The following is a 20,890-nucleotide window of genomic DNA, read 5'->3' on the forward strand; positions in this document are numbered from 1 at the left end:
CCTTTACTCGAATCTTGACTGCATGTAAACATAGGCAGTAAATATATTTCACCCTTACACACAATCATGTAAGCACTTTAATGGTGACACATCCTCTGAGTGGAACAGGACACGTAATCGCATTGTCCACCTTGATACAAGTGTCCACATAAGGGTCAAACAAAACCATGTTGGGGAGTGCTTTGTTACTCTTCTTCTCACACAACAAGAATATCTGACCATTGACTGTGGCACAGCCGCAGAAGAACTTCTTCTCCAGAGAGTCCTCCTGTAGAACAGTCCACTCGTCTGTCTCCACGTCAAAACGCAAAGCTTGTCCTCCAAACAGATAGATGGCACCATTGAGCTCTGTGGCAACCAGGTCATATCTAAGGAATGGATTATCTCACAATGGATTATCATAAAAAAAAAAAAACAAAGGTGTCAAATTCAGGTCCAGAATGTAAAAACTGGCAAGAAGTAAAAACCCTGCCACATTTTTGGCTTTGCCACAGGAGCTTCTACTCAACCACTTGTTTATCTGCCAGTTGAAGAGAAGCACCTGTGGCTAAAGCCAAACCGTGGCTGGGTTTTTGACATTCTGGACCTGAATTTGACACCTCTAAAAAAAAAAAAAGCCATCCCTAAAAAGTTGAAAAATAACTCACCTTGGAAAAGGGGAATAGGAGACGACATCCCAAAGATTCTCCTTGGTGTCATACCGCTGTATTCCACCAAACGCCTCTCCATTTTCATCCAGACCACACGCTACATAGATACATTGCCCCAGAGCGGCTACAGCTGCCCTTTCCACCGCCCGACCCATCGGGCTGACACTTTCCCAACCCCCGTCTGACCCCAGGATCAGTCTTTCAACATCAGCAACCGGACCTTCGTCCATGCTGCCCCCCAAGACGTACAAGACGGAATCGACAGCGATGGAGCAGTGGCTGTGCCTGGACTTTTGCAAAGCAGGACCATCCACCCACCGCTGGCTCCCACATTCGTATCTTCTGACCCAGTCCACGCTGAACCACAGCACGTCGCGGACGTAGCCCCCTGTCACAACAACACTGTCTCCTACACATAATAAGGAAAAACAGCAACATTTCAGAACATTAAACCTACAAGTATATTAGATACACATGGGTCTGAAGTGGTGTATTAGCATACTGACCATTTCTAAAAGTCTCTAAAAGATTATCTTGAACCATTATCATATGGTGTGGCATGTTCCTCCGCGATAAACTAACAGTTAGCCTAGCTTCTTCTATATCTTCTTTAATAAAGACCCTTTCTTCTTCTTTGTATTTTTTGACAATCTGGTAGACCTGTGGCACCATGCTGCCTCTCACAAGTCAGTTTTGGTACTGACAAATACTTATGTGGTCATCTATTTCCTTCCTCTTCTCTCTCTCCTTCTCACCTCATCACCATCCAAGTAGGATGCTTCTAACCTCTTTCTATTTGTCTTTCTCTCTACGGGTGGCAAATATAGGTCCAGAAAGTAAAAATCCTACCACAGTTTGGCTTTAGGAAAACGAGCTCCGTGTGTACTAGTTTCAGCTCGTTTACTTGACAGTTGAGTAGATGGACCTATGGCTAAAAGCCAAACTGTGGCAGGGTTGTTACTTTCTAGACCTGGATTTGCCACCTCGGCTTCATATTTATCCTTGTCATTGGCAGTAGCGAGAATAGGGACGGTGGTGTGGGAAGCAGACCAGCATCAATGTTGTTGTCGTCGTCTATGGACTACTGTTCATTGGGCTGTTGTTCTGCCAATTGTTCTCTTGACACTCCCCTTGGCTGCCCAACCCCTTTTCTGTTTCTCCCTCTATCTACCCTTCATCCACTTTTCCCTGTCTCCATCCCCAAGTATTTGCTCATCTGGGGTTCACAGTATATATTGGTTAAATGTATAAAGAGTATGGTTCTTCATCTGATTGATGTGTGAAGTTCCTTGAGATAACCTCAATTGATTGTTGGAGCTATACAAATAAAACAGACTTAACATGACTATAAAATGGCAGTTCAGGTCTGGCTAATGTCGTAGCCAACCAATATCCAACCATTACCTACTGCTGCTACTGAGTACTGCGTAAGATTCTTCCTCTGCAGTGGTGCGCAATTTTGCCATCGCCCACTGAGTGGATGAAACTGGTAGGATGCCTGCTGTTCCTGATCATGAGGTCCTCCCACTACAAAGAGAGTTTCTTTGGTCCTTCGCAGGGACCTCCCCATTGACCAGGAAGTTGGAAAATGTTCATTCAGCATGCAGATGAGTTTGGCTGTAGGATCAGAACTGTTGGTCATCGTGTCCAAAAGTTTTGAGATAAATGTCAGCGACAGAGACTCTGGTCTCACCAGCTCAATGAGCTCCAGAAAGTGCTCCTCTCTTTTTTTGTCAAATGACACCCAGCGTAGAGCTGCCTCCAGGGCCAAATCCTCTCTATGAATAGCCAAGCCGTCGCTGGCTAGAAGGTGTGCCACGGTCTCCTTGGACAAAGACAGGAAGTCCTCTTCAGAGACAACGGCGGAGAAGTGTGTTAGGGCCACCTGCCTTGCTGCACTGTAGAGCTGAGAACAGCCTCGCTGCCAGGCAAAAGCCATCATTCCCAAACAGTTGCAGAGGTGGAGCTCCCGTTCAAGGAACTTGCAGCACAGCAGCTTGGCTCGCTCCAGCTGGAGGAAATCTGCAGTCTCAAGGATCCCCAAAACATTTTCTCTGTCCAGAGTAAGAGTGGAAGTTCGGCTATGGTGCATTAACACCTTGAAATGCTGCAAGCGGATCCCTCTCAGCTCTATTTTCCTTTTAGTGCTTTCAACACCGCAGCCGAAGAAGAGAGCCCGGAAGTAAGGGCTCTGAAGCGCAAGCTGACGACGGTTGACGTAAAAAGACTCTCCGTCTACTTGTAGCATGACGTCAGGCTGTAAAATAGCGTTACCTTCCTCGTGTTGGTTTGTTTGCTCAGAGAGAAAGCTGTTTGACCTGCAGTCCATATCACAACATGCAACCGTCTTCTGCAAGGAGCCTAATGACCTTTAGGATACAGCCCACCAACTGGTGATATTAATAGACTCCTTGCGTCCCTCCTGGCTAACTGCCGCTCCAGTGCAACATGGAGAAGTGCTATGAAAACGAATCCTGAATATTACACTTACACGTAGTCTGCTGTGTTATTTTATTTAGCAAGCTGAATCATTATCATGATTTAAATTGCAGATGTAGCCTATGTTGCGGTCAATAATGTAACCCTCTCGCCACATAAAATGTGCTCAAAACTTTTGTCCACCACAAACTATTCAATGAGAAGATGTTCAATATAGCTGTTAAATCAGGGTTCACACTCACAAAAAAGTGACAAATAAAATGTTCATTTATGTGTTAAAAAACTGCAGACCTCTTACGTAAGTGAACATTTGTTTAAAGCAACAATATTGCTGATATTTTCCTGACCTTGGAGTAAGTTTTTTACTCATTTACCATCCATTGCATTACAATCTTCAAATATTTTAGTTTGTAAATTTGATTGGCGATTTTGCTCTTGATGTCAATTTGTTAAATAAAGCTTCTTCTTTAAAAAAAAACAGGAGAAGCTTGCTGTGGCAAACTTTGCTTCACCAGAGTGCGTGATATTAGTTAAGCTACTCTTATTTTCTCAATCATGTCATAAGTGAAAAACGAATTTGTTTTCCTGAAGACCGTCTTATTTGCAAACTATATTGGCAATGTAATAAAGTGACGCTTTCGATTAGAAAAAAAATGAGAGCGAGAAAAGACATTTGATTGGCGAAGCCCTACGTAGGTCAAAGTTTCACTTCCGGGTTTCCGAAGCAAAGATGGCGGTGAGTTCGTGCAGATTGCGTTTTCATTCAAATTCCAAGCACTTTATGTCATTAACTTTCACACAAACATTCACCAACGGTATCGTGTCGCTCCTCGCTATCATTTGAAATGTACAGCAACTGTTTATTGGGGGCATTGTAGTTGTTTTGCAGGCTGCTAATTCATATGCCGACTGCAGCTAGCCCGGTGCTAATTACCATTAAGTTGTATGCGGCACGCTTTTGCACGCTGATAAATAACATTTCACCATGCTTGTTAGGATAAAGAGAAGAAGAAGAAGGAGAGTATCTTTGACTTGTCTAAATACATCGACAAGCCGATTCGAGTTAAGTTTCAAGGAGGGCGAGAAGGTGGGTGCATCCACGTTTCATCGATGCGATGTTATGATACTATGTGCAATTAAATGTTTGTATTTTTCATTAGCTAGCGGTGTCCTTAAAGGTTTCGACCCACTATTGAACCTTGTACTGGACGGTACCATCGAGTATATGCGTGGTAAGTGCTTCATTTTTGCTTAATACTTAACCACATTGTTTTCATAAAGTGTACGCTGATTTGGCCATAACATTAGGGACACCTGCCGAGAGATTTAGAAAACAAAAACACTACCCTAATCTACCATGATCTCACACCGTTGTACAAAAACTATAACCATATTATTATTATTGAAACTGAGATCTGATGTGATTTTAGTCTGTTTTGTTAACCTGCATTTTGTCCCCCTGTGTGCAGATCCTGATGACCAACTCAAACTGACAGAAGACACCAGGCAACTGGGGCTAGTGGTCTGCAGGGGAACCTCGGTGGTGCTCATTTGTCCACAGGACGGCATGGAGGCTATTCCTAATCCTTTCATACAACAGCAGGATGGATAACACAGCACTTGCTTTATATATGAGTGCACATCATATTTTGAAAGTGTTTTTTTTATGTTTTCCATTTTTAAATCGTGGTAGCTGTCTTTTTTTTTATATATATATATATATATGTAATTTAGTCAGCTAAAGAACTTGCAAGCACTTCACTATGCCGTGTGTGAGTTTCAGTTGAGACTTGGAAAGTGTCAGTGTTTTGGTTAAGAATGAATCAACCCTTTACCATTTGTTCCTGTTTTTGATTCCAAAAATAAAGCTATTTTCAGTTTTGTACTTTCATCACGTTCATGCACTTTAGTTGTACATGTATATAAAATGCACCATCTTGAAAAGTATCAAGTCAAAAGGCAGCATTAAGAAGGAATTCAGAGATAGTTGTGTGAGCAATTCAAGTATACATTTGCTGATCTAATTTAACAGCTATAAAGATGATGCACAATACTGATTATCAATACATGAACACATATATATACATTGAACAATACATTAGTTATTGTAAATGTAGTTTTCAGTGTTATAGCATTCCACTGCTGCATCATACTGAACCATTTGCGATATCATGCCCCTCCTATTATAATATAAATACCTCCACCGGTTAGAGTGCAATTTTATGTTGCTGCAGGATATAACAAGCATTTTGTTAAAGGAAAAAAAAAGATCCCACTCTTGAGTTCTGGCAGCACTTAATATAGAAAAAATAATAATTTCAATGTATATGTAAAATTATGTATTTTATTAGAATATTATTTTGTAAAATGTTCAATGTTTGACTCTTCATTTTAATATTTACCGTACATAAATGTTCAAATTATTTTATAAAATATTTGTGATGGATAGGTAATCTTTTTGTCATTGCACTAATATTTCCATTGTATTAATTAACCAAATTATTTTATGTAATAAAATTAATGTTTATATAAAAGTTTACATTTTAGTAATATTTTAATTGTATTATTTATAATAATAAATAGAACAATTATTTAACAAAATAAAATAGTCGGTTAGCACGTCTGCCTGCCAGTGCAGAGGACGTGAGATTGAGTCCGGGCTTTGGCCTTCCTGGGTGGAGTTTGCATGTTCTCCCCGTGCTTGCGTAGGTTTCCTCCTGGTACTCCGGTTTCCTCCCACATTCCAAAGACATGCATGTCAGGTTAATTCGCCACTCCAAATTGTCCATAGGTGTGATTGTGAGTGTGGATGGTTGTCCGTTTCTGTGTGCCCTGCGATTGGCTGGCAACCAGATCAGGGTGTACCCCGCCTACTGCCCGAAGCCAGCTGGGATAGGCTCCAGCGCCCCCCGCGACCCTTGTGAAGAAAAGCGGTTAAGAAAATAGTTGGATGGATGGAAAATAGTCGGTTGTTTACCTGCGATTTGCTGGCGACCAGGGTGTACCCTGCCTACTGCCCATTGACGACTGGGATAGGCTCCAGCACGCCCGCGGCTCTTGTGTGAAAATTGATGAGTGGATGGTTGTTTACCTAAAATTACTTTTCATTTATTGTTTACAATGAATACATTAACCAAGCATTTTATGCATCAAATAATAAATGTAAATGCATGTGGTTTTTATTTTACAAATAATTCCAATAAATAAATAAACCAGTTTTAAGGAAAACAGTCAACTGACATTCCCAGAATGTTGATAATGCAAATTGATTGGCTCGGACCACCCCCGCATTTAACATATTTAATAAATATTTTCCTGATTCTTACCTAATTAATTATTTAATCAAGTAAATAATTTCTTATTTATTATTCTAATTTCTTGAGATGGCGAGTCTTGACTTTTAGCCATAAAATCATGAAATATTCGCTCTGTGAGTCTGTGTAGTGAATTATCTACGAATTGAACTAGTGAAATAAATGTACCTTTACACGACATAATGGAATATTCTGAGCTGCACCTGTTTGCTGACGTAAATCCTCAGGTGGAACCACCTTGTTCTTATGGGAATTAGCTCCATCCTCTTTTTCAAACATTTCTTCCTGTGTGTTTATTTGGCTCGCAAAGATGAGCCTGTATGCACACCAGCAAAGATCCCTTTTGAGATTAAGTGCTTTGAACAAAAAGTTTGCGAATGGGTGCAACTCTACAAGCAACCCGACGCTCTTGTCCGGACTGTACATGTAATACTATGAAATCTGTGAACAGATGAAACAATTTAGCCACTGTGGACTTTTGCAGGTGATGTGATCCTGCATGGAAAAGGAATTCCAACCTTCTTAGCTCCTCCTCTTTGTCCAGTCAGCGTGTCCATGGAGCACAAGGAGGCTCTTCAGAGCAGCTTTAAATTCTCCTTATAGAAGTTGACAGGAGCATTTTTTATTTATTTTTTTTGTCCTGCAGATAACACAGGGTGTGGCTTGGAACAAAACACATATTTACGATCAAAGTGTGATCCATGGCGATGGGCGTAAAAGGGATTTGGGATGAAGCATCTCTTTCCATAAGTCAACGGAAAAGGTGAGTTACCTGTTGACACGCCCCCTTGCTCCGGTGTAACAAATAGCGCACGCCTTGCAGACCTTTCCACATTCACTCACAGCTTGCTGTGTCGGCGGAAGTTGTCATTGTAAATGTCAGCTGGCCATGGACTGAGGGAACGAAGTTGAGTGAGTGTACTTTTTGGCTCTCATATTTTATACACATCCATAAAAGTAATTTCATAGTGCACGTTTCATTTGATGAAGTATGTATTTTTAGTGTGCTAAAGTCAAAATGAACAGTCTTTAATGTTGACAGTGGATTGCCATTAGTTTTTAACCTGATGTGAATATATTATATTTTATCTATTGTACTTTATTTTGTTTATTTTTATTTACTCAATAATGCCATTTCATTTGCTGTAGCTTTGCTTTTGTGTACTATCACACAGTCTATTCCTATTCAGCTAACAGCCAATCAGAGGTATCAGACGAGTGACGTGACCTTCACATAGCACCGCCCCTTTTTCTAACAGCAAATTTAAACTACTCTTGTAGGGACGGACGGTTTTCAGACTGATTCCAGTACATTTAATGCATACAATAATACATACATACAATATCTGTTAACGTTTTGCAGCAAAAACAAAACAAAATGACAGATAGAAATACGTTTTTATCCCAATATAGTATTTTTCTTTTACTAACTTTCATGCTACAGCACCTAAAGTGGAGACCCTAGAATCACTGCTTTAAGGCACCAAAGCACTTCTTTTTTTAAGTTCTCAGTTCAATGCAGTGCAATTCTTCACAACCACAATAACAACATACTGTTGTGAATCACTCAAAATGAAGCATTAATGTCTTTGTAAAAGCACAGTACAGTATTGTGCAAGTGTACCTAATGCTGTGTCCGCTGAACGTACAGTAAGATGATCATTTCAGAACATTCATGCTTTGAACATTACCCGGTTTGGATTTCAGCTGCCATGTGAATAGGCCAGTGTTGTAAATCCAGCAAGGAGATGGCGAATGATGACGGAGGCACGTGGTCCACTCCGGGACCCTCACCCACTCCCTCCAGTCCCACCTGCTACCGGAGTTGCCTCGTATTCTGCCTCCTCTTCTTCCTCGTGGTTGGAGTCTTTGTAGGACTGCTTATCGGTGATGGTTTGCTTCCATAGCAACATCGAAAACAGAATTTTGTTCTATTTGTAACACATGTATGAATGAATGTCGTGCAGCGTACCTGATACAGGAGCAGCATTACTTCATGGAGACAGTTGAGCTGAAGGGTCTCAAGCATGATCCGTCTCTTCAGGACCCAAATTCGGGCTTCTCTTTAGTGCTGACATCCGTACTCAATTCGAAGGTCGGCCTCATCTTATCTCATCTTATTTGACCTTTTATGCTCAATTATTCATATTTACTTCCACAGATCAAAAATATTTTCGCTTCCTCGTCAATATCACATCACTATGTTGATTGTAACATTATTGCCTTTGGGTAAGTTCATCAAAGAAGCTAAGTGGCATCTTTTTCTTTGAGAGATATCGAAATGGCGCGTTTTCTGTTTTTTTTGTTTTACCGCAGCAACATGAATGGTGATGTGATGGCAACAATCCGACTGGTCTTCACGGTTTCCAAATTCCAGCAGTATTCGGAAAACTTCATTCAGGACCTGCTGAGGGCGGGCCTGGCCTCGGTGATGAACGGCAACCCGCTAGAGGTCCCTGAGTTTGGACGCATCAACGCTATCGTCTTACTGGGTTGGAAACAATCGTCAACTGTTTGCTCTCTGAACAGGCCTCAGCTGTGCGTTGTCGTATGACTTGGGCACATTTCATGTGGAGTTAATCCTTGTGCTTTATAACCAGGTGCCAGTGGGAAGTCCTTTTATAGTATTGGAGATGATACGCTGGGTGACGGTGAGAGTGTTTTACGTGAAAATAATACATATCACTTATAGGATATTAGTGTTTCTGTGCCTTGAAATTACTTAGTTAATGAGGCGGCGTAACACATATACAGCATACATTTATATTAGGGGTGTCAAAATGAGTGTGTTCATTTTGAGTTAATTTAAATTTCCTTTAACACCACAATTTTTTTTTAAAATGTGAATTAATGACAGCCCCTTACTTGGAAAGCCTGTACTGGGCGGATTCCAGTCGCAACGCCGCAGACACGTCCACGTCAAAATTTAGCATTAATAAATGTAATAATAATGCGTATGTTTGCGGAGACTGGGGTCAAATTGTATTTGACAATTTAAAAAAGTTACTTCACGTTAATTAATATGAAAGGAAAAATGCACTGAGCTGTCATCGTCTTACAAGTGCAATTGTGCCATCTAGTGGCAGAAAAATGACCCCAAGACAAATCAATATCACCCTAGTTTTTTTATAGGAATTATTATGAAATTACTGTATCAATGACTAAAATATACAGCCATATTTCTATTAGTTTAACATTATTTTCCCACTTTTATGTTAACAAGAGTATGAAAATTTGGAAAACATGTTTTATTCAATTCAATTCATAATTTCAATTAAAAAAAATTATATAATTCTTTAAAAAAGAAATGAAAGGGGACTGAAAGAAGTGCAACTTATGGTATCTGGCCAGATAAAAGAAAAAATAAATAAATAAAATAGAATAAAAATGGAAAAAATAACAATAATAGTAATAATAATCAACACAAAATAAATGGCATTAAGCAGTCAAGAAGCTATTATGGTAACACACAAAATGATTCAAAAGCATTGCCTTGTGCGATATATATTTTTCCAATAATTGAGCTTTTATAATTAAAAAAAAAAATAGGAATGGAGTGAGATGATTTAGTTTTATAATCCAAATTGTTTCACAAACTGACACCTTTAATTGAAATACATAGTGTTTTTTTTCTTTAGGTTTGGAAAAAATATCTGTTCCTCTTAATTTGTACTCACTTTCCCATTTTTTTTATTTGCATGTTAATTGGTAAAATGTCATGATGGGCTTTATACATTACAATTATTGTACATTTAGAACAGGTGTAATTTTTTTAAATTAATAGTGAGTTAACTATTGAAGTCATGATTAATTACGATAAAAAATTAGACACCCCTAAATTATGTATATGATTGATATATTCTTTGCATATGTCCCATGTGACAACTAACCCCAAAATGACTGAGACAAGTTGCCCCAAACTACCATGTTTTCTTATGTTAGCTCTAGTTTAATCTTTAAACATAACAATGACTGAGGTATGACAAGATGTTTAATTTCGTCTTTAACAAATCTAGTTGAGATATAACTCATTCAATGCCATTGACGGCTATAGACGTCAAAAATCCATTTTAACTGGGCTGGCAGTGAAGGAACTAATTAAGTGTTGTGCCTGAATGCTCGTGTCCATTCAAGTTTGTCTTCTTCTGTTCTCTCTTAGACAGCTGTCCCGAGAACGCCTTCACGTGTGACAACGGAGAATGTGTCACCAAATTAAACCCAGAATGTGACTTTGTATCAGACTGTGCAGATGAATCTGATGAAGCTCGTTGTGGTGAACAAATCTTTCTTTCTTGTTTTGTTGTCGTTGTTGTTGATGAAATCATCTTAGCTCATCCTAATTTTTGCCCTCCAGCCTGTGGCACGCGTAGCGCTACAGAGAATCGTATCGTGGGCGGTGAAGATGCCAGACAAGGAGAGCTGCCTTGGCAGGTCAGTCTCAGACTGCACGGACAGCACACGTGTGGAGCCTCCATCATTAACGAAAGGTGGCTGGTCAGTGCCGCGCATTGCTTTGAAACGTAGGTGAATTAACTACTTTAAATACTCTAAGTAAAACAAAGTAACGACTGAAATGTAGTAATAATGAATTTTATAACCGTCATTTTACATGAAATTTGTTTACGTTTTTTTTAACCTCATCAACAGTACAAATGACCTGACCAGGCTTTGCTTCCCATTTCTAGCGACAACAACCCCAAAGAGTGGACAGCCCTGGTGGGGGCCAGTCTAGTGAGCGGGGAGGAGTCCGAGTCCAAAACGTTCAACATCAAAACCCTGACGGTGTCTCCAGACTACAACCCCATGACCACCGATGTTGACGTGGCCGTGCTGGAGCTGGAGAGCCCTCTCACCTTCAGCTCCTACGTCCAACCCGCCTGTCTACCGGCCCCGTCTCACGTCTTCACCCCCGGCCAAAGATGTGTGGTGTCAGGATGGGGGTCTCTGCACCAGATAAGTAGTGAGTCACGCTGCACTGCCACACAAATAAATTGTACAGCAAAGAAGTAAATACATGTATCCCTGTCACTCATTAACAAACTGTTAACGTTTAATATTCATGTTGGTTAATGAATTAATTTGAAAAAAAAAAAGTAAATGTATCCAAACTTTTCCCACTCTTTTCATCCCCTTTTCGCATTTCTTATAAGTAATATTAGATTTACTTTCTAAACGCACGTTACACTCTCGGGAAGACCAGGGCAGGGTTTGTTGTCACATGGGTAAGTTGTCACATTCTAATAAGTGGAATGAGTTTTCTTCTTTTATATGGTCAGGGGTTGTATGCTGTCTGACAGGAGAATCAATTGACCACTTTGTACAACCTTAAGTAAAAAATGACTTTGTCCAACTTTATATATTTTAGTACAAGCTTATTCCGGGTAACAATCCGAGCAGTGATAGCATATGTGGACTTGTTAGTGGTGAGATTAATGCATCTTGTCATACCTCAGTAATTTTCTGTTTTAAGATAACTTAAACTAGAGCTAACATAACAAAACATGGTACTTTGGGGCAACTTGTCTCAGTCATTTTAGGGGTAGTTGTCACATGTGACATATGCAAAGAATGGGCCAATGAAAAGTGTATCGGTTTACGTATGCAAGAATTGCCATTCAGATGCTGAGTCTGACTAGTGAGGATATTTGTTTGTCAGGTTTTGTTGAATATTTATAAATGTGGATCTGCCAGTTGTTGCAACTATGTCCATATTTCAAGACTGGTTTAACTTTCATGAGGAACTAATGCTTTATTTTTTTGTAATTCAATTTAGTCTTGAATTTTCAGTTAAAGAAAGGTCAAATGGGCATTTGAGGCTGAGAGCCATAGCCTATGTGTCCGTAGTTTCTTATGATTTTAATCCAGTGCATCTTGCATTCTATTTTATGTTGTTCTATGGCTAAGCTCAATGATAAACATTTTCTAGGCCTAACTTCAATATTGAATGTCAAGTCAAAATGGGAGGTCAGAAATAATTTTGTCCTTTTTTTATTAGTTGCAAAATCTAGTGTGACAACTAACCCTTCAGTTAGACAACTTACCAAATGGCAGGTAACTGACACAAAACATGAAAGTGAATACAAAATACAGTGTACCTGAAACTCTGGTCAATCTTCTGGTACACATGATGCATTGATTCCAAGAAATATGTAGGCGTGTAAAAAGTGTGACATCAGGCCCTGGTCTCCCCTAGATTCTGACTATTTTTGCTATTATGGTAGTATCCACGCCTGTGATATAGAAAACCATTCCACATAGCATTCTTTTTTTCGGGGGGTGCAACCCATGCACTCCAGCAATGCTTTTCTGTGTGGCCACACATAATGTACAGAAATCTCAGTATGATGCAGTGCAGTTTTGTGCTACTGCAAACTACAACTGCAAAAAAAGAAGAAAAAAAACATTCTTATTATAAAGGTAGATTTGGCTCAATTGGATTTCATTAGATTGTGCGTGCTGCCTAACATGATGGCAAATGCATGTATTCGAGTTAATAGTGAATGCGCTCACCTGTCTTTCAGCTGAGATGCCTTCCACACTGCAGAAGGCCGTAGTGAAAATCATCGACTCCAAAGTGTGCAGTAAACTGCCCGTGTATAGAGGGGCAATCACTTCCAACATGATGTGTGCCGGATTCCTGCAGGGCAAAGTGGACTCCTGTCAGGTCAGCGCCGCTTGAGGTTTCCTTAAGGCACAGTTTGCATCATGCACAAAGATTTTTTTTTTCTTTATTATTTGCCATATCAATAATTACAGCATACTTTACACCCTTTTCTTTTGCTTAGCTAAAACTGGACGACGACTTTGTGTGTTTTATTTCCAGGGTGATTCCGGGGGGCCTTTGGTGTGCGAGGGGGCTCCAGGGAGGTTTTTTCTGGCAGGGGTGGTGAGTTGGGGCATAGGCTGTGCCCAGATCTACAGGCCGGGGGTTTACTCGCGGGTCACCAAGCTCCGCAGCTGGATTCTTAGTCACGCAGACCCCAGCTCGGCCCATTACTTTCCCAAGCATGATCCCACTGTGCCGGTCACTGCCGCAGCCGTGAGTGCTTCTCATCGTCCACTTCTCAGGACGGTCGCCATGGACGTGGAATTTGCTCCAGCGCGTCCTGGTATTGTCCAAATAAACACTAAGAAATGTTTGTTTATTGTTTGGTTTCCAAACACACTCCCATCATGTCTTCTAGTCTCCAACTGCAGCAGCGGAAGCTTCCAATGCAGCGCCACTTCCTGTATCAGTAAGTTAAATCCCGAATGTGACGGCGTCCCCGACTGCTCCGACCAGGCTGACGAAAGAAACTGCGGTCCGTTGAAATCTATCAGGCAGACTTTCAAACTCAATTGCGGGGGAAGCATTTAAGACGATTGAATTTGACTTTTCAGACTGCGGGGAGCGTCCCGCGCTGGGCTCCAATCGGATTGTGGGTGGCGTCACGGCTCGCAGGGGGGAGTGGCCTTGGATCGGCAGCCTTCAGTACCAGAGACTCCATCATTGTGGCGCTACTCTCGTTCACAGCAAATGGTTGCTGACCGCCGCACACTGCTTCAAAAGGTGAGAAATGAGCAGACTGCACTGCGCAAATAAATAAAGGCAATATTGACTGATTTACTGAAATTGGCCGGTCAATCATGCAGTTGGGCCCTAATACACATACAGTGGTGCCTTGAGATACAAGTTTAATTTGCTCCAAGACCCTCACTTGTACCTCAAACGGCTCTTATCTCAAATCATCTTTTTTCATTGAAACGGATGGAAATAAAATCAATCAATCTATGATACTGGATTTGATGAAAATGTACATTAATGGCATAATTAAAATTAAATAATCAAACAGTTTTTGTCACACCTTGCATCAATTGATTGGACATTGTGCTCTTAGCCCCTTGCAGAGGATAAAGAATATATGACTGTATTATATTTATTTAATGTGTATTAGTGTACCATATTCTATGTCTAATTGTGTACAGTTTGTGTTCAAATATTAGTTTCTTAGAGAGTTCTACTGTACGTGTTAGCAGTAGCAGTGAACTCTGAGATTGAGCATTAACCTTTGTAGAAGTACATTTCTTAAGATACAGCACTTGCATTAGATTTTAATAGGTGCTGCACAAGTGTACCTTGCCTTAACCCTCTTAACCTAAATTTCTTTCTCAGGAACAGCAATAAAGTTCCCCAGTCAATTTGACCGAAATGGGCTATGTTTAATGCGCCAAAAGCATGAATTATTGTTCATGAGCAGAGGTGTAGTTTGCCCCTTAGCCAGCAGGGGCCCCCAGAGGGCCAACAGATTTGACACAAACCGCATATCCTTCACATTAGCAGCGCAGCAATGACAATTGACCGTCTCAAATTCCCTGAGTCAGGTGTTTTTTTTTCTTTTAAAAAAAACACACAAAAAAAAACAACAACCATGTATAAGTAAGGCTGATTATTATTATTATTGTAAATGATTACGAATGGTGTTAGGCGTTCTTTTCTTTCTTTTTCAAAACGACTATCTATAGTAAAGTGTTTAAAAAAAAAAACGACCATGCGTCTTTTCTTCTTCTTCTTCTTCTTCTAATGCATCTTAAAAATAATAAAAAAAGACCATGTATAGTAAGGCATTTTTTTTAAACGACCATGTGATTAGTAATTTTCTTTTCCTGTTTTCTGACTCACTTAGAAAGATTCTTGCTAAAGTTAAACAAACGAAAACAAAACAAGTCACTTAAATGAAGCACAATTAATGGAGATTGCTTCTTGAAGATGCAGATGTGCGATTTTAAAATGACGCACTATGCATACTACGAATGGCCGCCGGGGCACCCAATCCCTTCTTGCCTGGGGCCCCTGAGGAATGTTGCGATGCCACTGTTCAGTTTTCAATGCAAATAATGAATCATTTTAATTGTCTGTTGATAAAGTTTCATTGCGAAAAGCGACCAACTTTAAAATGGGTCAATTTGACCCGGGCTATGTTTAATTTTCCAAAAGCATTTAATGTTGAATTGAATATGTCAGAGTGAACCAATTTAATTGTTTGTCGATGTCATAGGAATTATTATTCTATGGGTCAATTTGACTCAGAATATTTAACGTTCCAAAACCAACACAGCTTATTATTAGCCATTTTCATTCCACGTACGTCATAATTAACCATTTCTTATAGTCTGTTGTTGTGAATGTTGGGTCGGTTTGACCCGGGATATGCTCAGTGTTCCTTGCAAATCTCTCAAAAGTTTTTTTATTGTCTGTTGGTGCCAAGTTTGATAGTGCAAAGGTAACATTTGATCTTTAATGTGAAAGTGGGTCATTTTGACCCACAACATAACAGGACGGTTACAAAAAAAAATAACACAATAATAATGACTTTTGTACTGCTAGTATAAAAGACAGTTGTTATTGAGGCCAGGTTTTTATTTAGAATGTTGTTACATTTTTCAGACGTTCACATTTTTGATTAACTTTAAGCCCCTCCCACAGTGACCCCAGCCCCACCCACTGGGCAGTGAGCCTGGGCTCTGTGCTGCGCTCCGGCGCGGGAGCCGTGGTCATTCCCATCCAGCGGGTCATCATCCACCCAGATTTCAACGACACCAGCATGGACCACGACGTGGCCCTGCTGGAGCTGCTCATCCCGGCTCCCGTGTCGCACACCATCCAGTCTGTCTGTCTCCCTTCACCGGCGCACCGCTTCTCGCAAGACGCGGAGTGTTACATCTCAGGATGGGGATCCATGAGGGAAGGCGGTAAGAGGGAGTCGCGCGTCGGCGGAGAAAACATTTTAAATGGAAGTCGCAGTGGTCTAAATCCTTCATCCATCCATTTTTGAGATGCTGGGGGGAAATGATCCAAATTAATTTATTGTAATTAATCTAAAACAATGAATATTTTTATTTATTTATTTAAAAAACGTGTTCTTTTTTTTTAAATCTATGTCAGTAATATAAATTATAGTGACAAGGCATGTAATAGATTTTCCTTTATTTAGAATGGCACCAAATAGACTTAGAAGTAAAACTTACACTTGGAAGAGACTAAAATGAAGAATTGAACAAAAATTCTAATTAAAAATAAAATAAAAGTCACTCAAGGGTTGAGGAACGAACTCACGACCTTCATCTTGGGAAAACTGCCACACTAGCACCTAAGCTATGCTACACCTACTGTTTGCTTATATCCAAGAGGGGACTCAACGCTTCAGTGACTTTTTTATTTTATTTTACTCTCTTCCAAGTGTAAAGTTTACTCTATTTAGAGTGGGACCAATAAGACTCAGTTTGGAGTAAAATTTACTGTATCCACTTTTTTTTTTTTACATTTTCATTATAATCATAATTTGATAATCATAATAATCATAATTTGACATTCTCTAAACTTTTGAATGCACATCCAATTGTTCAGTGTTGCAAAACTTGCACAACTTTCTGTTCTCTAACAAGAATGGCAAAATTCACTACAAATTTCCAATGGCGTCCACTTCTATGCTTTTCTGTGACCCTTCCAGTCTCTCCCCATGAGCCCAAGGCTGAACTGGCACACAAAAAATTGGCCATGGCATTTTGACTTAAGCCCGCTGGCTGGCTGACTCTTATCCAACATGTAACTTCTGCCACTGATGTTTATTGACGACGTTTGAGTTTGCTATCTATATTTGAAATAGATGAATGGACAAAATTGTGGGACAGTCTCTTGGAGTAAAATGTAGGAAAATAATCATCTAAACGCACTGCATCGGCCCAAAAAGAGACCGGCCCACCGGGCACCTCCCCTTTCATGCCAGATGGCCAGTCCAGCGCTGTATGAACCACTTTAATATGTGACACTCTAAACTCAGTGTCCACTTCCCTCTGAGAAACAGAAACCAATCAATGAATTTCACCAGTTCAGTTTCTTGTTTGAGAACAGCTCAAGTTGTGCAAAAACTACTGAAAATATCAAATGAAAAATATCCATTTAAAAGTTTAGAGAACCTCAAATTAAGGTTATAGTGCATTTTAATTTCATCCTGAAACTACACCAAAAGCGTAAATACTATTGAAACATAATCAGATTAATTGAAAAAACACGTTAGGAGAATTTGTCTTCAGTCACAACTCATCTGAGAAAAAAACGTCCACCAACAGAAGGAGACAGAACAGGAAGCCTGGCGGTTCGCTAATTCGCACCCTGAGTTTCTTAGAAGGGGAAAAAAAGAATAGGAGGGAGAAAAACAAGGCCCAAACTGTGGTCCAGGGGAGCACAGTATAGTTTGGTAAAAACTAGTCCGATTTAGTTTTCAATATTATGGCTGTATAAAACACACTCACATATTTCTCACTTGGAAGGTTCTCTGACCAACCTGCTGCAAAAAGCACCAGTGAGCAGCATTGACCAGGCGGACTGCCAGCAGTCGTATGGAGACAACTTGACGCCTCACATGATGTGTGCTGGTTACATGGAAGGAGGCAGGGACACTTGTTTGGTAAGATACACCGTAGCGGCATGATGTTTGTCTAGAGGGCCTTCTTGTTAACTCATTCACTGCCATTGACGGTTATAGACGTCAAAAATTCATTTGAACTATATTAGTTTCACATTTTTTTCCACTTTTGTTAAGAGTATGAAAACCTAGATTTTTTTTCGTGCATTTATAACCGATATAAAATTTGTGATTAATCAATTGACAATTTAAAAAATTTAATCGTCTGACGCCCCTAATTTTTTATAATCTTTTCTTTTTTTTAATTAGGCAATTACAAAAAATGTTTTTAATTAATCGCATGACTTCACTATTTAACTCAAGATTAATCACAAATTTTATATCTGTTCTAAATGTACAATAAAAAAAATTCTAGGTTTTCATACTCTTGTTAACAAAAGTGGAAACTCATTCACTGCCATTGACGTCTATGGCCGTCAATGGCAGTGAATGAGTTAAATGGGCCAAAAAAACTGCATAGCTGCAATTCTTTTTGGAAAACCCACTTGTAGTCTTGTCGCAACAAAAACATATTTAAAATAACTCTTCTCCCTCACCCAGGGAGATTCTGGGGGTCCTCTGACCTGTCGTGAGGGCTCCGGCCAATGGTTCGTCGCCGGGGTAACCAGCTGGGGACACGGATGCGGCCGCGTAGGTTTTCCAGGGATTTACACTCGGGTGACTTCTGTGCGCAATTGGATATCCTCATACCTGCCTTTCTGAAGCGAGTCGGGCAAAAATACAGCAGCTTGAACCGACAACAAGCCAAGCGGACATGATGACGTTCTTTATCAGGTCGCCTTACCCGCCATCACATCGATCTCAGTCGCTGCAGTATTGACTTGTGTGGCCTTGTGTGGTCACGGGTGCTGTTTGTAACGCTGTGCAATCGTCTCAACTTCTCCAGACTGTACTGAAGATGCAAGGACAAACGTAAACTATTGCTCATAGGCAACGGGAAAGCAAACTATTTGAGTATTTATTCCACTTATTTATTGCCGGAATTAAACCCTAACTCAAATTGTGAGGCAGACGTGCTAACCACTAGTCCACTGTGCTGCCAATTGCAGTATACAGTTTATAAATTGCAAACATCAAATTATCGAATTGGTTGAAGTTTTTATTTGTGAGTGAAATAAGTTTACCCAAAATTGCTAACAATAAAAAATAAATAAAAAATTCGCTCCATTATGGTCATAGGCAAACTTTTACAGGACGGAAATAAAAAGACAATTGTTCCCTTTGACGCCACTGCAGCTTAAAAATGGAGCCTGCCGGAACAAGCCGGCTACTGTGGGGAGGGAGAAGATAGTGTGACAGCCGGTCAGACAAAACTGGGTTTTGTTCTCCCACTTTGGAGACCTGCGAACATCAGTGCTTTAAACGACAAATTATTTGTCTTGGATGGCCAATGTTCCTATATTATGTTATACAACAGGCTTTCTTAGCCACACCTGCACAGCCTAATAAGATCCAATAAAGTAAAATTGAAAATGAAAGATTGAAAGTACTTCCAAAAATGAATGCGATCCAAATCAAACCTGTTGAGTTGTGATGTGAAAATGAAGCACTTTCAGTATTTTTTTTTACTACTCTAAAAGGTGCTCTTGGTTTAAAGATGCAGGGTCGTGCAAAAGGAACGTGATTGAATTTCCACTGCGTCTTTAAACCAAGAGCACCTTCTAGAGGAGTTTAAAAAAATTGTGAGTGGTTCATGAAGCTTCATTTTCATATCACTAAAAAATATATATGTGGCAGTGGCACACAATAATAGATTGGGCATATGTATTATAATATGATTCCTATTTATTTAAAAAACAAAACAAAAAGGGCTTCATAGATATATATGACAGTGGAATCCAGTGGAAATTGGTTTGATAAGTGGATGTCAGCTTTTCATGTCAATCATTGCTACTTATCACGCACAAACTTTTTTTCTCCAAAAATTGGGACACACACACAAGGCCTGGGCAACACTTTTTTTTAGGCACAATGCAGTTTGTCATTACATAAAAAAACAATAGGGGGGTCTGTTACAGAAATAAATGCTGTCCATACTGCCATGGCTGCAGTCCACAGGCCATGCCAGCCTGGCAAGAGGTATTTTGGGGAGGGTGAAAAAAAGTTGTGGCTGTGTAGCATCCATGAGGAGCCCCCAAGAACATCATGTGACCTCAGACCTCCTTAGGCAAGCAGTGGTCAAAGGAGGCAGGGAAAATTTGAGAGAAAGGAAGAGTTGGAAGGGATGCACGTTCACATGCGAGCCCTTTCCTTCTGTAATCTGGAGTTATACGTTCGGGAAACAGTATTCCAAGCATCCATATACCGGTCCATGCACATGGCAATGCATTTCTGTAAGGTCAAAACACGAAAGACATCAATAAAGAGAAATATATTTTCACAAACATGATTATTATAATGTTTATCAATATAAAAGTGTGGAGAAAAAAATATGATGACGTATTTCTCTTAATAAATTTTGAAAGAGTGAACATACCTGCTCTGAGTTGTCTAGTGTACTTCCAGGTTTCCCTATACACTTCTTGAAGCATTTGTCTGTCATTCTCTGAAACACCACGAAAATAAGTCATGTTAATTTACCATTTTATCTTAAATTTACACATTCTCACTCAAAAGTGATAGTTTTGACGACAAAAAAAAGGCAAGCACGTTTCTCTTCATTGACTAATATAACGTGAAATGTGACCAGAGAGCAAATGAAGACTGCTTATTGTAAGCATTGAGATATTATGTTTTGGGCGAGCATAGCTAGCTTTAGCCGGAGCTTCCATTAGTTTTTACCTGCAGCAGCTCCTGCGCGTTCGCCACCGCGATTTGGACTTTAACCTGCTCCATGATCGTGCCGGTGTCCATTTTACCGCCTGCCCCACCTGCCGAAAAGTCCGAACCGAAGCTGTCCATCGCTGGCAAAAAAAAATCCGTTAATTATTTTTGTCGTTAAAAGGCCGCCAGTAAACACACGTGCAGAACAACCACTAGAGTTTAGCTAAACCAAGATCCCGGTGCCCTTGACAGCAACGGAAGT

The 20,890-nt window shown here is 40.1% G+C and overlaps 4 protein-coding genes across 4 annotated transcripts; 2 read left to right on the forward strand and 2 right to left on the reverse strand.

The window, feature by feature from the left end:
• Positions 1–64: 64 nt before the first annotated feature.
• Positions 65–2,979, reverse strand: LOC147165839 (kelch-like protein 23). The gene is made up of 3 exons (XM_086089855.1): positions 2,055–2,979; positions 648–1,059; positions 65–368 (listed from the first exon to the last, which is right to left on the reverse strand). The coding sequence occupies exons 1-3, from the start codon at positions 2,977–2,979 to the stop codon at positions 65–67; spliced, it is 1,641 nt and encodes a 546-aa protein (XP_085945981.1).
• Positions 2,980–3,797: 818 nt separating this feature from the next.
• On the forward strand, positions 3,798–4,980 carry lsm7 (LSM7 homolog, U6 small nuclear RNA and mRNA degradation associated). Its single transcript, XM_086089897.1, has 4 exons — positions 3,798–3,825; positions 4,086–4,176; positions 4,250–4,321; positions 4,559–4,980. Exons 1-4 carry the CDS (start codon positions 3,820–3,822, stop codon positions 4,699–4,701), a joined length of 312 nt encoding a protein of 103 aa, XP_085946023.1. The 5' UTR covers positions 3,798–3,819; the 3' UTR covers positions 4,702–4,980.
• Positions 4,981–8,151: 3,171 nt separating this feature from the next.
• On the forward strand, positions 8,152–20,221 carry tmprss9 (transmembrane serine protease 9). Its single transcript, XM_086089536.1, has 15 exons — positions 8,152–8,290; positions 8,371–8,498; positions 8,565–8,632; positions 8,720–8,895; positions 9,004–9,048; positions 10,563–10,676; positions 10,758–10,923; positions 11,089–11,363; positions 12,925–13,067; positions 13,227–13,512; positions 13,588–13,704; positions 13,784–13,952; positions 15,867–16,132; positions 17,711–17,847; positions 18,406–20,221. The coding sequence occupies exons 1-15, from the start codon at positions 8,152–8,154 to the stop codon at positions 18,565–18,567; spliced, it is 2,391 nt and encodes a 796-aa protein (XP_085945662.1). The 3' UTR covers positions 18,568–20,221.
• Positions 19,810–20,890, reverse strand: timm13 (translocase of inner mitochondrial membrane 13 homolog (yeast)). The gene is made up of 3 exons (XM_086089898.1): positions 20,647–20,890; positions 20,342–20,410; positions 19,810–20,196 (listed from the first exon to the last, which is right to left on the reverse strand). Exons 1-3 carry the CDS (start codon positions 20,764–20,766, stop codon positions 20,098–20,100), a joined length of 288 nt encoding a protein of 95 aa, XP_085946024.1. The 5' UTR covers positions 20,767–20,890; the 3' UTR covers positions 19,810–20,097.

Source organism: Leptonotus elevatus, chromosome 11 (genome assembly GCF_054856555.1).
Source record: "Leptonotus elevatus isolate MCC_2025b chromosome 11, RoL_Lele_1.0, whole genome shotgun sequence".
Taxonomy (NCBI): Eukaryota; Metazoa; Chordata; class Actinopteri; order Syngnathiformes; family Syngnathidae; genus Leptonotus; species Leptonotus elevatus.

Coding starts and splice junctions, on each gene's coding strand:
- LOC147165839 (XM_086089855.1), bottom strand. CDS start 2,979: ATGGACTGCAGGTCAAACAGCTTTCTCTCTGAGCAAACAAACCAACAC. Junction 1,060..2,054: donor GTACTCAGTAGCAGCAGTAG/GTAATGGTTGGA, acceptor TATTATGTGTAG/GAGACAGTGTTGTTGTGACA. Junction 369..647: donor TCCTATTCCCCTTTTCCAAG/GTGAGTTATTTT, acceptor TCCATTCCTTAG/ATATGACCTGGTTGCCACAG.
- lsm7 (XM_086089897.1), top strand. Junction 4,177..4,249: donor GTTTCAAGGAGGGCGAGAAG/GTGGGTGCATCC, acceptor ATTTTTCATTAG/CTAGCGGTGTCCTTAAAGGT. Junction 4,322..4,558: donor TACCATCGAGTATATGCGTG/GTAAGTGCTTCA, acceptor CCCTGTGTGCAG/ATCCTGATGACCAACTCAAA.
- tmprss9 (XM_086089536.1), top strand. CDS start 8,152: ATGGCGAATGATGACGGAGGCACGTGGTCCACTCCGGGACCCTCACCC. Junction 10,677..10,757: donor ATCTGATGAAGCTCGTTGTG/GTGAACAAATCT, acceptor TTTGCCCTCCAG/CCTGTGGCACGCGTAGCGCT. Junction 13,705..13,783: donor GGCTGACGAAAGAAACTGCG/GTCCGTTGAAAT, acceptor TTGACTTTTCAG/ACTGCGGGGAGCGTCCCGCG.
- timm13 (XM_086089898.1), bottom strand. CDS start 20,766: ATGGACAGCTTCGGTTCGGACTTTTCGGCAGGTGGGGCAGGCGGTAAA. Junction 20,411..20,646: donor ACGCGCAGGAGCTGCTGCAG/GTAAAAACTAAT, acceptor GTGGTGTTTCAG/AGAATGACAGACAAATGCTT. Junction 20,197..20,341: donor CACTAGACAACTCAGAGCAG/GTATGTTCACTC, acceptor TTGACCTTACAG/AAATGCATTGCCATGTGCAT.